Source organism: Salvelinus fontinalis, chromosome 33 (genome assembly GCF_029448725.1).
Source record: "Salvelinus fontinalis isolate EN_2023a chromosome 33, ASM2944872v1, whole genome shotgun sequence".
Classification (NCBI taxonomy): domain Eukaryota; kingdom Metazoa; phylum Chordata; class Actinopteri; order Salmoniformes; family Salmonidae; genus Salvelinus; species Salvelinus fontinalis.
The window spans coordinates 24,925,270-24,939,880 of NC_074697.1; the positions used below are offsets into that span (position 1 = coordinate 24,925,270).

The window sequence follows — 14,611 nt, forward strand, 5'->3', positions numbered from 1 at the left end:
GGAGCAGAGAGTAGAGAAATGTGATGTGGGCTTGAAAACCTGTCTCAATCTTGTTGGATATGTATGAGGTGATCTGGAATTATGGCAATGTTTAAACAAATAGGATCAGCAACAAGCAGATGTCAGATAACAGTCTGATGTGATATGTAGCCTAAACAATACCCATTTTATTGCTCTCATATCTACAGTACAGTCACTTCATATCTCTTATCATTTACTTCAGAAATATGTTCCATAACCCTTGTTTGTCGTGATTTGTTAAGACATTTTGTATGATACCTGTGTTCCCGTGAAAAAATTATAAGTCACCATTTATCTCTGGATCCGTTTGACATGTATACTTCGTCTTGGCAGTTCAATAAGTTGTCAACATAGGAAGAAGTTCTGAGGGAAAAGGATGAATGTCAGTTGTCACGAACCGGCTCAAAGCCCGCAACAAATAGGGAGACAACGTGGAGATAAGGAATAACAAAATATATTTATTAACTGAAGTAAACTAAATACATTTAACAATTGTGTGTAGTCAGTAATCAGTAGTGTGAGTGTTTGCGTATATAAATGTGATAATGGGGAGTGTTGAAAGGTGCCAAAGCAAACAAAATCTGTAAGTGTGTCTGCATGGAGAGAGTCTCCTCAATGAATGGGGAAGAGGTGTACTTCTCCTGGGACACACCCGGGCCCAGGTGTGTCTCATGTCGCTGACAACCCTCCCAGCTCCGCCCGCCGACATCCTAATAAGGAAAAGAAGAGCATAGAGAAAGAATACGGCAGACAGAGTGGGAGGGTCGTCACACAGTCAATATAAGGCTGACAGGTCAATTGATATCTCTGAACCTTCCTGCAATAGGCATAAGTGTCACATCCAGGGGCCTGGAGATTAGCAGTTAGGCTGAAGCCCTGTTACTGCTGTCGCTGGCCATTCTGTCACTGCGGACCTGGGGATCATGAGGCCTATTGGCAACACAGAGAAAGGTGGTCCCTACTGTAGCTCTCTCAACTAAGTCACCATGAGTCACCAGTATAATCCCATTACAATGTCATACACACGAGAGGCAGCTGCTAGTGAATGTCAGTTTCACTGCTTGTATTTGCCTTGATTGAAGCAAAAAAATTATGTCATGCCGTATAACTTGTCATTGTATATTTTATTTGCAAATGAAATAGTAATAACTAACTAGAAGTAGTAAAAATATACATTTTTTTTACTTGTAATATTTACATGGATTGTTTTTGACAAATAAAGAGAAGCAACAACAAATAAGATGACAGATTAGTGAAAAGTAAAGAGTGGTTTAAATTTACCTTAATGATGCTATGCTGAGCTGTCTGTCTGACATCCAGTCAAGGTCGTTACAGACAAAGCCAAACCCCCCCAACCCCCAACCATCACCCGTGATGAGCACAGCACACAAAGGTGCAAAGTACATGGATTTGGAAGAACCAAAATAGAAAACAAATGAAAAGCGTCATAAAACTTTCTGTAACATATATTTACAATCATGTTTTTTAGCCAAATACTGGTATACATTTACATCAAAGCAAAGCATTCCCCCTCATCTGCTCGATAGCTTTTGACATGCAGCTCCCTTTGCGTTCCTCCTTTCTGAGATGGACTTCCACCCCTCCATTTTCAGAATGTCACAACGCATCATGTTCCTGTACCAGAGGCTGGCCAAACACAGTCTGAGCTTCAATCTGTCATGCTGGACTGCTTATCCCAAAAACTGCTTAAGATCACAAACGTATTGGCTACATGAGATTCATAGTCATATAATATAATGTAGGATAATCAGAATCATGAATCATTTCACTTACGTTTGAATGCTGATAACATTATAGTGGGGCCACTTTAATACCCATGTTGTCTGTGTTGCAAATCTGGGGGTGGAGAAAAAGCCTAGTTTAAATTCCCGACTGCTCAGACTAAAGCCTATCAGGATTAATTTGGAGAAAACAGAACAGGTTTGACAGTCCACAAAGCTGGCACAGATGTGGAAAAGCAACGCGAGGGCTCATAATCTGGGGAATTTTCCACCTGAGACCTCCAGTTGCTTGAAAGCAAATCAAAAAGCCGGAGGAATTAAAGACAAAGCATCTTATCCTCCACCGAGCTGCTCCTATAGGCAGTGGAGGGAATTTAAATGGAGAAGCCTAGAGCTCTGGCTCGATATCAATCTTGTTTTATGTCCCCTCCTCTCCCACTACTCTCTCACGTTCCTTTGAAAACTGTGAGAGAGCATTTGTATTGAGAATGTTAAGACACATAGCCATGTTCATGTGTGTGTGTGTATTGTCTCCTGGGCTATGCAATGGTTCTTTTTGTGCTCCCTTTGGTGGGGAGTGCCATCAGTCAGTCGTAATGCCCGCCAACCATCCATCAAATGTATTCTGAAGGAACAGAAATAACAAGGCTGACTGTTTCGGCTTTTGGTTCACTGTGTACTGTATGTGTGTGTCTGTATTTATGTGTGTGTGTGATGGGAAGCTGTCAATACACAAAGAGACCGGTGCATGGCTATATTAAAAGACAGCTTTGCCAGGCAGATAGCATGCGAGCGACTTCCAGAGGCCTAGATGAGTATGAATTATGGACGAGCATTGTTACCACTAGAGAAAACAAGATTGCTGCATGTGAAACTGAATTGATTTCAATAATAGACATACAGTTGAAGTCGGAAGTTTACATGCATTTAGCTTGGAGTCATTAAAACTCGTTTTTCAACCACCACAATTTTCTTGTTAACAAACAAGAAAGTATAGTTTTGGCAAGTCAGTTAGGATAGCTAATTTGTGCATGACACAAGTAATTTCCCCAACAATTCTTTCCAAACAGATTATTTCACTTATAATTCACTGTATGACAATTCAAGTGGGTCAGAAGTTTACATACACTAAGTTGGCTGTGCCTTTCAACAGCTTGGAAAATTCTAGAAAAGTATATCATGGCTTTAGAGCTTCTGATTGACATCATTTGAGTCAATTGTAGGTGTTCCTGTGGATGTATTTCAAGGCCTACCTTTAAAACGCAGTGCCTCTTTGCTTGACATCATGGGAAAATCAAAAGAAATCAGCCAAGACCTCAGAAAAAAAATTGTAGAACTCCAGAAGTCTGGTTCATCCTTGGGAGCAATTTCCAAATGCTTGAAGGTACCACATTCATCTGTACAAACAATAGTACGCAAGTATAAACACCATGGGACCACGCAGCCTCCATACTGCTCAGGAAGGAGACACGTTCTGTCTCCTAGAGATGAATGTGCTTTGGTGCGAAAAATGCAAATCAATCCCAGAACAACAGCAAAGGACCTTGTGAAGATGCTGGAGGAAACATGTACAAAAGTATCTATAGCCACATTAAAATGAATCCTATATCGACATAACCTGAAAGGCCGCTCAGCAAGGAAGAAGCCACTGCTCCAAAACCGCCATAAAAAAAGCCAGACTACGGTTTGCAACTGCACATGGGGACAAAGATCATACTTTTTGGAGAAATATCCTCTGGTCTGATGAAACAAAAATAGAACTGTTTTGCCATAATGACCATCGTTATGTTTGGAGGAAAAAGGGGGACGCTTGCAAGCCAAAGAACACCATCCCAACTGTGAAGCACGGGGGTGGCAGCCTCATGTTGTGGGGGTGCTTTGCTGCAGGAGGGACTGGTGCACATCACAAAATAGATGGCATCATGAGGGAGGAAAATTACGGGGATATATTGAATCAACATCTCAAGACATCAGTCAAGATGTTAAAGCTTGGTCGCAAATGGGTCTTCCAAATGAACAATGACCCAAAGCATACTTCCAAAGTTGTGGCAAAATGGCGTAAGGACAACAAAGTCAAGGCATTGGAGTGGCCATCACAAAGCCCTGACCTCAATTCCATAGAAAATGTGTGGGCAGACCTGAAAAAGTGTGTGCGAGCAAGGAAGCCTAAAAATCTGACTCATTTACACCAGCTCTGTCAGGAGGAATGGGCCAAAAATTCACCCAAATTCACCCATTTTTTTACATTGTGGGAAGCTTGTGGAAGGCTACCCAAAACATTTGACCAAGTTAAACAATTTGAAGGCAACGCTACCAAATACTAATTGAGTGTATGAAAACTTCTGACCCACTGTGAATGTGATGAAATAAATAAAAGCTGAAATAAATCATTCTCTCTACTATTATTCTGACATTTTACATTCTTAAAATAAAGTGGTGATCCTAACTGACCTAAGACAGGGAATTTTTACTCTGATTAAATGTCAGGAATTGTTAAAAACTGAGTTTAAATGTATTTGGCTAAGGTGTATGTAAACTTCCAACTTCAACTGTATACTGTAAGTCACAGAAACGAATATAAACACTGTGTGTCTGCAGTGTAGTCTTTTCCATTCAGATAGGTTATGCCCAGCTGGTCCCACTATTCTTCTCCCTTGAATGAGCGGCTAACATGAGAATGTGTGGGTGTTCGTGTGGCCCTGAAGGCTTGTGCCCTTTTTTTCAATTTCCGCCTAAAATGACATACCCAAATTCAACTTCCTGTAACTCAGGCCCTGAAGCATGCAGATTCTTGGTACCATTTGAAAGGAAACACTTTGAAGTTTGTGGAAATGTGAAAGGAATGTAGGAGAATATAACTCAATAGATCTGGTAAAAGATAATACAAAGAAAAAAAAAAGTTATCTTGTATTTTTTTGTACCATCATTTTTGAAATGCAAGAGAAAGGCCATAATGTATTATTCCAGCCCAGGTGAAATTTAGATTTTGGCCACTAGATGGCACCAGTGTATGTGCAACGTTTAAGACTGGTTCAATGAACCATTGTATTTCTTTTCAAAATGTTGTATCAAGTCTGCCCAAATGTGCCTAATTTGTTCATTAATAACTTTTAATGTTCAAAACTGTGCACTCCCCTCAAACAATAGCATGGTATTCTTTCACTGTAATAGCTACTATAAACAGTGCCTTTAGATTAACAAGAATTTAAGCTTTCTGACAATATCAGATATGTCTACAACCTCCTGCTAATCGCATTAGCCTACGTTAGCTCAACTGTCCCGCAGGGGACCCACTGATCCTGAAGAATAATGTACATCATTCCCTTGGCATAGAATGTTGTCTCATTATGGAGATGTACACCCTCTGCTTTGTGATATGGTTACATATGATCTAGTTTACAGCAGAGATTAGTCATAGCGAGATATTCTTCCAGGATACACTTGTACGCCTTCAGTCAGGGTCTTTGTCCACTACTTTGTATACAAAGCCTACAGACAAGAACGGTATACTACATGCCTCTAGTGCTCTCAGTAGAGTACGTACCATTGACGAGACCTCTACCAGAAGGGATAAAAGTAATACAAAAACGTATAAAATAAAAACCATTCATGTCTGTGAGTGATGACATCAAGGGAGTGATGACATCAAGGGAGCTATTAAGAAGCATTGGAATGTGCTTATTGCTGATCCTGCTTGCCAAAAGATTTTCTCTGACCCTCCTCTCTTTTCACACTACAGGGCCAGGAATGTCAGGGACTTCACTGTTAGGGCTGACACTAGGTGACTGGCTTCTACCTCTGTCGTAGTTGTGCAGCATTTAAGGAACCTATTACAAAGTGAGCGTATTCAACAACTCTGCCACTGGAAAACAATACACTATCAAACAGTATCCACATGCAGGTCTTCTAACGGCATATTCTATTTTAGGCATGAATGAATAATTTTTCTTGAAGTGTTTTCTGTAACTATTTGTGTACGATACCCCCATCTAGTGGTGTCTCTAGCTCCCTAATCTTACAATCCTGTGTTATTTATTCTGAGGAAATGTTCACATTGTACATCTATAAGTAATAATTGATGTTTCTCTGTCCGCAATTGTATATAATCTAGATCATGCATATTTTCTTGCCCATGTGACATGCAAGTATCATTGAAATAGAAACCAGGTGTGTGCTGAAAATTTCCACTGATGGCCTGAGGAAGAAACATTTGTGTTTTGTTTTCACATTTTATTTATGCACTTTCTTGCACTCTGCTATATTCTTTGGACACCATGATGTTTCAATAAACATCTTGATTTTGCATTCAAGCCTAAGTTTTGGATCTATTCTTTTTTTGACAAGGTGCAGGTCTCTATCTCGTTCAGTATTGTTACTTTGACTCCTACGCACCTGCAACAGACCCTTTTCAGTAGTAAGGACCTTAAAAGAGCGCAGATGGACTCTGATCAGATACATATAATCACACAGGTTTGGCTTATGCCCCTGTCTCACTGTGTCTTGGCAGTAGATTCCCAAAGCTGGATCAACACATATAACTCAAACCACATGTGCATTCATGATAAGGACAGAAAAAGAAACCATTAACGGGGATAGGGATTGCAAAGGCACACTAAATAGTCTACTTCATTCAAACTGCACAGGGTCAGACAGATGTACAACAAAGGGGATGGCTGATGCCAAAGCCTGGCCAATGTACAGAGAAGCCATCAAAACAATGAGACAGTAATCGAGTGGCACTCTGTTGTTGTGGATCCAAGGAGAGTACCTACCAGGGGTGGAACTGTACAATACAAGTCCCTAGAATCATACTCCTTCCTCTATTCAATCATCTACAGTATTTGGGGGATTAACTTCAAGGTCATTTGTGTCTCTCTACCTATGTTTTACTTCCTTCTATTCAGTACCTTACAAAGCATAGAAAATAATCGTAGTGACCATCTTTGTTCAACACACATTCATTGAGTTTTTGACAGGTTTTGGTTTGCGTAACATTGCAAAACAGTGGAGGTAAATAAAAGAGTAAAAAAAGCAACGATGATCCATCCTGGGGATTGGTGGCACTTCTTCAGGCTGAGACAGCTGTCTGTCACCCTTCACAACCTGTCCAGACATGCCTTGGTAGGGGCAGTAAAATTGAAATATAATAGATATTAAACCTCCCTTGTCTTAAAGTTATTATTATTATTCAGTATATTCAGTCATGTATCTCTATTTACTGTACGTTAACACCCAATTCATCCATATGCTAATTTGGGGAGGAGTTTCCGTACCATATGGGATGGTAACGCCAGTCCTCAAGGGCCTGATTGGTGTCACACTTTTTCCCCAGCCCCAGCTAACACACCTGACTCCAATAATCAACTAATCACGATGTTCAGTTTAGAATTCAATTAGTTTAATCAGCTGTGTTTGCTAGGGATTGGGGAACAGTGTGACAGCACTCTAGACCCCGAGGACTGGAATTGCCAATCCACAGAGCTGAGAGAGGATGTGGTGAGAAAAATAAAAGTTTCATCAGAACTCTGACTACCATGTCAGTGCTACATCCTATGAATGTGGCTAAAGTTTCTCCTGTTGAGAAAAGCAAATGAGCTGTTCTCTGAATGGGGTCAGGACCATGGAACATGATGTGTCTCAGATGTCATGGAGTCCGTAAAGCATCACAGAGTCTGGAGCACAGGAGGCTGCTGAGGGGAGGACGGCTCATAATAATGGCTGGAATGGAGTGCATTTAATAGTATCACACACAGAAACCTTGTGTTTGACGTGTTCGATACCATTCCATGTATTTCATTCCAGCCATTACTATGAGCCCGTCCTCTCCAAATAAGGTGCCATCGGCCGCCTGTGTTCTGGAGGGTTGATCTAGAGGTTTCTCTCCTCACAGGGCACACAGCATGCTCTCTGTCAGAGAGCCGTGGGTGTGTGGTTGTAGTGGGGGCTGGAAGCTCCGGTGTGTCTGCCTGTTGGGAGTGGTGTGGTTGGATGAGTCAGAGACACCACTAGGCCAAAATAAAGAGGCGTGGTTCTCTCTCAGTATTTCATGCCCTCATCCCTCTGTCATGTCGTCAGCTGCGTGTCTCCATCGGCACCCGCAGACTTTGGATCTCTCTTTTCTCAACCCATTCCTTCTTTCTTCCTTTTTCTCTACACTCTGCCTGTCCTTTTGATTTGATAAATAAAAGCTCCACTCTGGGTTTTCTTACACCTCACCGCACACAGCACTGTGCTCGCTCATTGCTTCCCATGACTTCAAAGTAGAAAGAAAAGTGTAAAAATAAGTTATTTAGCCACGAGACATAAACAGAAATGTGTTCTGTCTCATGTTTTTTTTTTTCAGTAGGGGGCAAGCATTTCTTATTTTCCCTTTTTAAGTAGGCATTCATTAAAAGTTTTGGGATTTATATTATTGATTATTTTAATTACATCCTTTTACTACTTGCATTTCGTTGTTTAACGGAAGAGTTTGTGTCTTTGAAGGGGTGGATTTTACACATCAACATAGCCAGGATGGACTTTCTTCTCCATCCTACACAGTTTGAAAGGCCTTGGTCTGGGCAGGGACCATGAGAGTGGGGGGAGTGGGTCCAGAGATCTGGTTCCTGGAGTTGATGTTGAATTTGGGGGTGCCAGGGGGCTCAGGGGTCTTGTTGGGGGGTGCCACCGTTGTGTATGCTGGGGGGGACTGGGGGATGTCAGGGGGCTGTCCGTTCTCCTTAAGGGCAGCTATGGCTGGGGCCCGAGGGCGGTGCCCGTGGGGGACGGTGTTGTGCACCATGGACTGTGTTGAGGAGGCCCCGGAGCGGGAGCTGCCAGAGCGGGACGATGACAGAGAGTTGGGCTTCACCAGCTTGGCCTTGGGAGCCTCTGCATCCTCCCTGCACAGATACACAAATCAAAAACAAACAAGAGCTACTCAGATTCGGCCAGTCATGACCCCAAGCATGCACACAGAGACAAACAAACTTAGACAAACTCTACGGCCTTTCTGAGGAGAGCCAGTGGAGAAAACGGTCTTACACAATCAGAAAAAAGGGTTTGGTGATGCTCCACTGCATTTGCTGCATTATCATCTGGGTCTGACACAAGTGTCTAAATTAAAATTGTCTAATTCGTCTAGGTCTTAATCCACTACATTACCCCGGCACCACCGTTACCGACCCCACTTCAGAAAACTGCCCCATCCCATCCCACCCGCTCAGTGGCTAAACTTGACATGTAAAAGGAAACACCTCCCTGTAGTCTGCATTATTTACTACACAGTCATCCCCAACCAAGCTGCATTATTCATCTAAACACCGGCAAATAAGCAGCTACATAGCCTCCAAGCAGTGAATTGTTTTCTCTTCTGCTGTAACAAGCTGCGCCATTAGCAGCCTGGAGGCCCCAGTTTGCTGTAAATCTCTCTCTGGGAGTCAAACATGGCCTCAATCCACACTTAGGCCCTGCTGCCTGCTTATGGCTGCTCTGGAGAGGAGCGAAGCTCTGGGCACGGGAGCAGAGAGGTGTGAAAAGGATGGCTCTCAGAAACCAATAAATACTATGCTTGACAATGAGAGATTTATTACAGACACACACGCAAGTGCACATACACATGCAGAGAGGTTGGTGCTTTGCTTCAGTATTTAATAAGTTAGACAGAAAAAGAGTGAAAGAGGAACAGAAGATAAAGAGATGCAGGAAGAAGAAGAAAATGACTGACCTGATCTCATTGGGAGTCTCCTCCTCCTCATACTTCTTCTTCTCCTTCTTGCGGAAGACGAACCAGATGATTAGGATGATGAGGAGAACACCAAAGGAGACGCCCACCACGGCACCTGCCAGCACGCCCATCCCTCGAACATCTGTGGATCATCACACATTTTTGACCTCAGAAGGGCAGCGGAAAACTACCATACATGTACCTGTACATAGAGTATCCACACTGTACTGTGCACACACCAAAAATATTGATGCTTTTCACATAAATTTTCCCTTTAAAAATAATGATTTAGTCCCGATAGGTAAACCCTGTGAATTTGTGGATGATAGATTTTGCTGGTGTTGTGTGTATTTTGTGTTCCTTACAAAGCTATGAATCTAACAAAATGCTATCAAACCATTTCTGTTGCTGTGTTAACTTATAAATCATGTCCCCAACATTTCACCCTGTTTTGACCTTAACATTCCTGTGCCTTTCTGGAAATCTATTACCGTGACATTGAAACATTACTGTTTGAGCGAAGTCGATGACCAATGGCCACTGTTTTAACGGTACAGTCCCCAGTGTTGTGTTACTGAGGCGCAGGGGAGTGGAGTGAGGAAAAAACAATGTCCAGGTGCTATTGGAAACTACAGTCATCTATCACCATCATAGCATGGTGTGGTGGGGAGCCGGAGAGCAGCTCTCTCTACTCACACTGCATGGTGACCTCGATGATGCAGTTCTCCTCGCCAACGTCATTGCTGGCAGTGCACTTGTAGACACCTGTACTGTCCTTCGTCAGGTTCCGCAGGGTGACAATCTCTGGATTCTTCAGATCTGTAGGAGAGATAGATAGACTGTGATTTAACAACCTGCTCAACTTAGGAAAGCTGGGAGGACCGGGGTCTGTGGTGCAGTTTGTACATGTATTTCCATCTACAATGGTTTCAAGCACTTCTACAGTTAGCATGATCTTGAAGAGCAATTTGATTAAAAGCATGTAATAAATCCTTGCAGTGAAGTACTGTACTTCATATCATATCTCAGCTCTGATCCACTCCATTCTTTGATAATCTAGTAACAGATCAGCAGCAAGAAAAATGCATTGTGAGGCTGTATTGAGATTAAATTGTATTGATGAGTGTTGAGCCTCGTTAGACCTGACTCAGGTCTGTTTTGGGCTGACCATTCCTGTCTGCAATAGCGTGTCAGCTCTGACGTATCACACTCTGTGGGATGGAGCAAGAGGAGAGGAACTCGCAAATGTTGATCTTGGCCTCGGAGAGATTGGGTGTACTCAAACTCAGAGTGACTCTGGTGATTGAAGACCACCGGGCTCGTAGAACCTCGTAGAATTTAGGGGGAGTTGAAAGAGTTTGTCTGAGAGAACGATGGAGATTTACGTGGCTAAGAGTCCCTTAGACATCCCTGTCATGACAGCCACGTGATATTACCTTTCACCACCACCCATAAATAATGGGCCAGGACGGTGCGTTTTATCGCCCAATGAAAACGAATTAGACTGAACAGATGTTGTATCATGGAGGTCATTAATTTCTAGGCTTTTGGCATGGGCACGTGTCATCACTAATGCGAGTTGAGTGGGGAGAATAGGTGGTAAAACTGAAATGCAATGAAAGTGTGTTTTGTGCCTCAAGGGGTAGATGCGTCTAGGATAGGGATCATCAACTAGATTCAGCCACGGGCTGATTTTCTTCTTGAGTGGATGGTCACGGGGTCATAATTAGTAATCATTTGTAGAATCCATAAATGCATAAAACATAATCATTTCAAACCTTGCTTACATTTGTATACAATCACATATATCTCTCTATTATGCGTGGGTGTCACGCCCTGACCTAAGAGATCCTTTTTATGTCTCTATTTTGGTTTGGTCAGGGCGTGAGTTGGGGTGGGCATTCTATGTTTTGTGTTTCTATGATTTTCTATTTCTATGTTTTGGCTGGATATGGGTTCTCAATCAGGGACAGCTGTCTATTGTTGTCTTTGATTGGGAACCATACTTAGGTAGCTTTTCCCCCCACCGTTCTTTGTGGGAATTTGACTTTGTTTAGGGCACATAGCCTTTTGAGCTTCACGGTTTGTTTTTGTATTGTTTATTGTTTTGTCGGCGTCATTTTTATAAATAAAGAGAAAATGTACGCTCACCACGCTGCACCTTGGTCCTCATCTCTTAACAGCCGTGACAGTGGGAGTACTTTTGAACAGAATTTCAAAATTAAAATCATTCAGGGCTGATTTGCTGGTGATTTTACAGTCTTTTATGTCCAAATAAAATCACCCGCGGGACAAATTAGGCTGCCAGTTGGGGAACACTGGCTGAATCGCTGCTATCAGGAAGTTTTTGTGCTATAATGAATCTCCATTACATTTTGGTGTTTCGGAGGCAGACTGGAATTTAAGTGTTTGGGATAAAAATGTATTCTGGGAAATACTGTCATCAAAATATCATATACTATGTAATGTCCTCTTTAGGGGACCCGTGTTTCACATACACATGGATGAAGTGGGGTGCAGCATGTGTACTTGTGGACAATCTACTTACCTCTCAGTGCCAGTAGGGGGAGGTTCCCAACACTCTTTCCCTTATCCAGCACCCTCTCCCAATTGTATTTGATAGGGTCTGAGCCGTCACTGGATTTGCAGCTCAGTTTAACATCACTGCCCTCCAGCAGCCTGCCGTCCATCCAGCATCGTGGCTTAGAGGGCTTCACTGTAGAAACAACAGAACAGTAGTTATAAAACACTACAAATAACACTATAATACTGTAGCCGCATGTATAAACGGGAAATAATACTTAAAGATTCTTGAGTGTAACAGTAGCCTGTTTGTTTCTCATGGAAGTCAATGCTGGGATTAAGAGTTGTGTTAAAGGCCCCAAACCTAGATCAATAAGTGACTGTGAGTTGGTTTTGAAAGCCTGCAGACAGAGACAGGTCAGGAGAGAGTGCTGTGCTCCTGAGTTCCTGTGGCCTGGGGGTCACTAGATGGCCAGCCCTTCTCTAGCTCTATGGCTGCTTCACAGCAGCTGCTCCAGTCCTCCTTATATCTCTCCCACCATCCCTCAACCCATCCCTCCAACCCTCCACCCCTTCCTCCTTCCATCCGTCCATCCCTCCCCTCCCCTCCATCCCTTCCCTCCCAGTCTATCCGGCATGGTGAACATGCTGCTCCCACGCTCAGTAAGAGATATAATGAAAGGGCTGAGGAGAGTGCCGGGGATTCTGCAGTACATCTCACAGCTCTGTCAGGGCCAGTTAGACCAATCTATCTGCAGCCGGAGCAGCCAGAGCGAGGACACACACACACACACAACACACACACACACACACACACACACACACACACACACACACACACACACACACACACACACACACACTGAGACAGGGGCCCAGACCCAGCCAGCCACCAGCTCCTCTGCCAACCCATTATCTTAACGTCGGGACTGCAAGAGAAAAATGCAAATGTTCATCTCTCAAAATCAAAAGTGTCACTGCAAAGCTGAGGGCAATTAGTAAAAATCTAGATGCTAACTCAAATAAATGTCTTCATGGAGGAGAGGGAGAAAAGAGAGAAAGGATTAAGAGACTGTTCCATTAAAGTACCAATAACCACCGGTTGAACTAATCTCCGATGATGTTTTAATAAATTGCATGGGAGAATGATCTCACTTCTCCCGTTGGACTACTTTGTGGTATTGCTGCTCTCCACTTGCCTGTCTGTCCTTCAAAGCTGTTTGTCTATTCAACGATATGCAGAGACACATTTACCACAGAGCCAGTGGAAACTAAGCCATTTAAAACCGCCAAACCTCTGTGTATTGGGGCAATGAAAAAAATAAACAGAACAGATAATCAAAAAACAATGGGGTCTTTGCCCCTCTAAAGCAGCCCAACTGGCTTTGTCATCATAGTTATGAAAGCTGAATGACGGCTCAGAACTCTGTATGGTGTTTAATAATTATAAACAGACATAACAAATATTAAATATCATAAAGAGCTTGTCTGGTATATTAGTATAGTATATTTGATGACAGAAAACGTATTTTCATATCATGGTAGCAAAATCATTGTAACGGCTTTCCTCCTCCTCTTCATCAGAAGAGGAGGAGCAGGGATCGAACCAAAATGCAGCTGAGTTTGTAGACATGATTTATTAACGAAAAAACACGAACTCGACTAATACACTAACAAAACAAATAAACGGTGTAGACAGATCTGAACGACGGACTCACATAACACACGAGAACGCACGAACAGGGAAAAAAGCCTACACATAAATGACACTGAACCAACAAACCGAAACCAGTCCCGTGTGGCGCAAAGACATACACAAACACAGGAGACAATCACCCACAACGAACACTGTGAAAACACCTACCTAAATATGACTCTTAATTAGAGGAACGCCAAACACCTGCCTCTAATTAAGAGCCATACCAGGCAACCCATAAACCAACATAGAAACAGCAAACATAGAATGCCCACCCAAACTCACGTCCTGACCAACTAACACATATAACAAACTAACAGAAATAGGTCAGGAACGTGACAATCATTTCCTATTGTTTAACGACTAAATTCTGCATCATCTGTTTCAAGCTGACAAGAGGTCAATCCACAATGTCAGCCATTTTTCGACATATATTAGATTATGTTACTTCTATGTGCCTCAGCAACCATACATCTCAGGGACCCTTGCAATGGAGAAACAAGGCCAAACAAAAAAATCTAAATCGAATCACTCCATCTGAATCAAATTGAATCATTAGATCAGTCAGCATGACAGAGGAAATGTGCCCGGGCTAATTCCCTATTGATTAGCGTATGTGAGAGACAGAGCTGGAGAGCAGACTCACCCAGCACTATGAGGTTGACGTGGCTCCAGTGGTACTTTCCCCCCATCTTGACCTTGCAGTGGTACTCCCCAGAGTCGGTCAGCTGTAGGTCACTGAGGAGCAGGGAGGCGTCTCCTTTTAGGTAGTCCCCAGCGAAAGACAGACGACTGGTCCCGCTGGTCACCTCGTTGGTGTAAACCTGGCCCCCGAAAAACGTGATGATCTGGGTTGGGGAGAGAGACAATGAGACACACAGAGAGCTGTATGCAGAGAGATATGTAAAGGCATCAGCTCTGTAT

General features: G+C 42.8%; 1 protein-coding gene across 1 annotated transcript in view; it reads right to left on the reverse strand.

The window, feature by feature from the left end:
* Positions 1-1,126: 1,126 nt before the first annotated feature.
* The window catches only part of LOC129831873 (CXADR-like membrane protein), a 110,858-nt gene continuing 97,373 nt past the window's right edge, over positions 1,127-14,611 (reverse strand). Inside the window, exons 3-7 of the mRNA XM_055895408.1 lie at positions 14,334-14,535; positions 12,017-12,184; positions 10,165-10,287; positions 9,469-9,610; positions 1,127-8,644 (exon numbers count right to left, since the gene is read on the reverse strand). Coding sequence (XP_055751383.1) covers positions 8,296-8,644; positions 9,469-9,610; positions 10,165-10,287; positions 12,017-12,184; positions 14,334-14,535 — 984 coding nt within the window. The 3' untranslated portion in view covers positions 1,127-8,295. The remainder of the gene's footprint in view (positions 8,645-9,468; positions 9,611-10,164; positions 10,288-12,016; positions 12,185-14,333; positions 14,536-14,611) is intronic.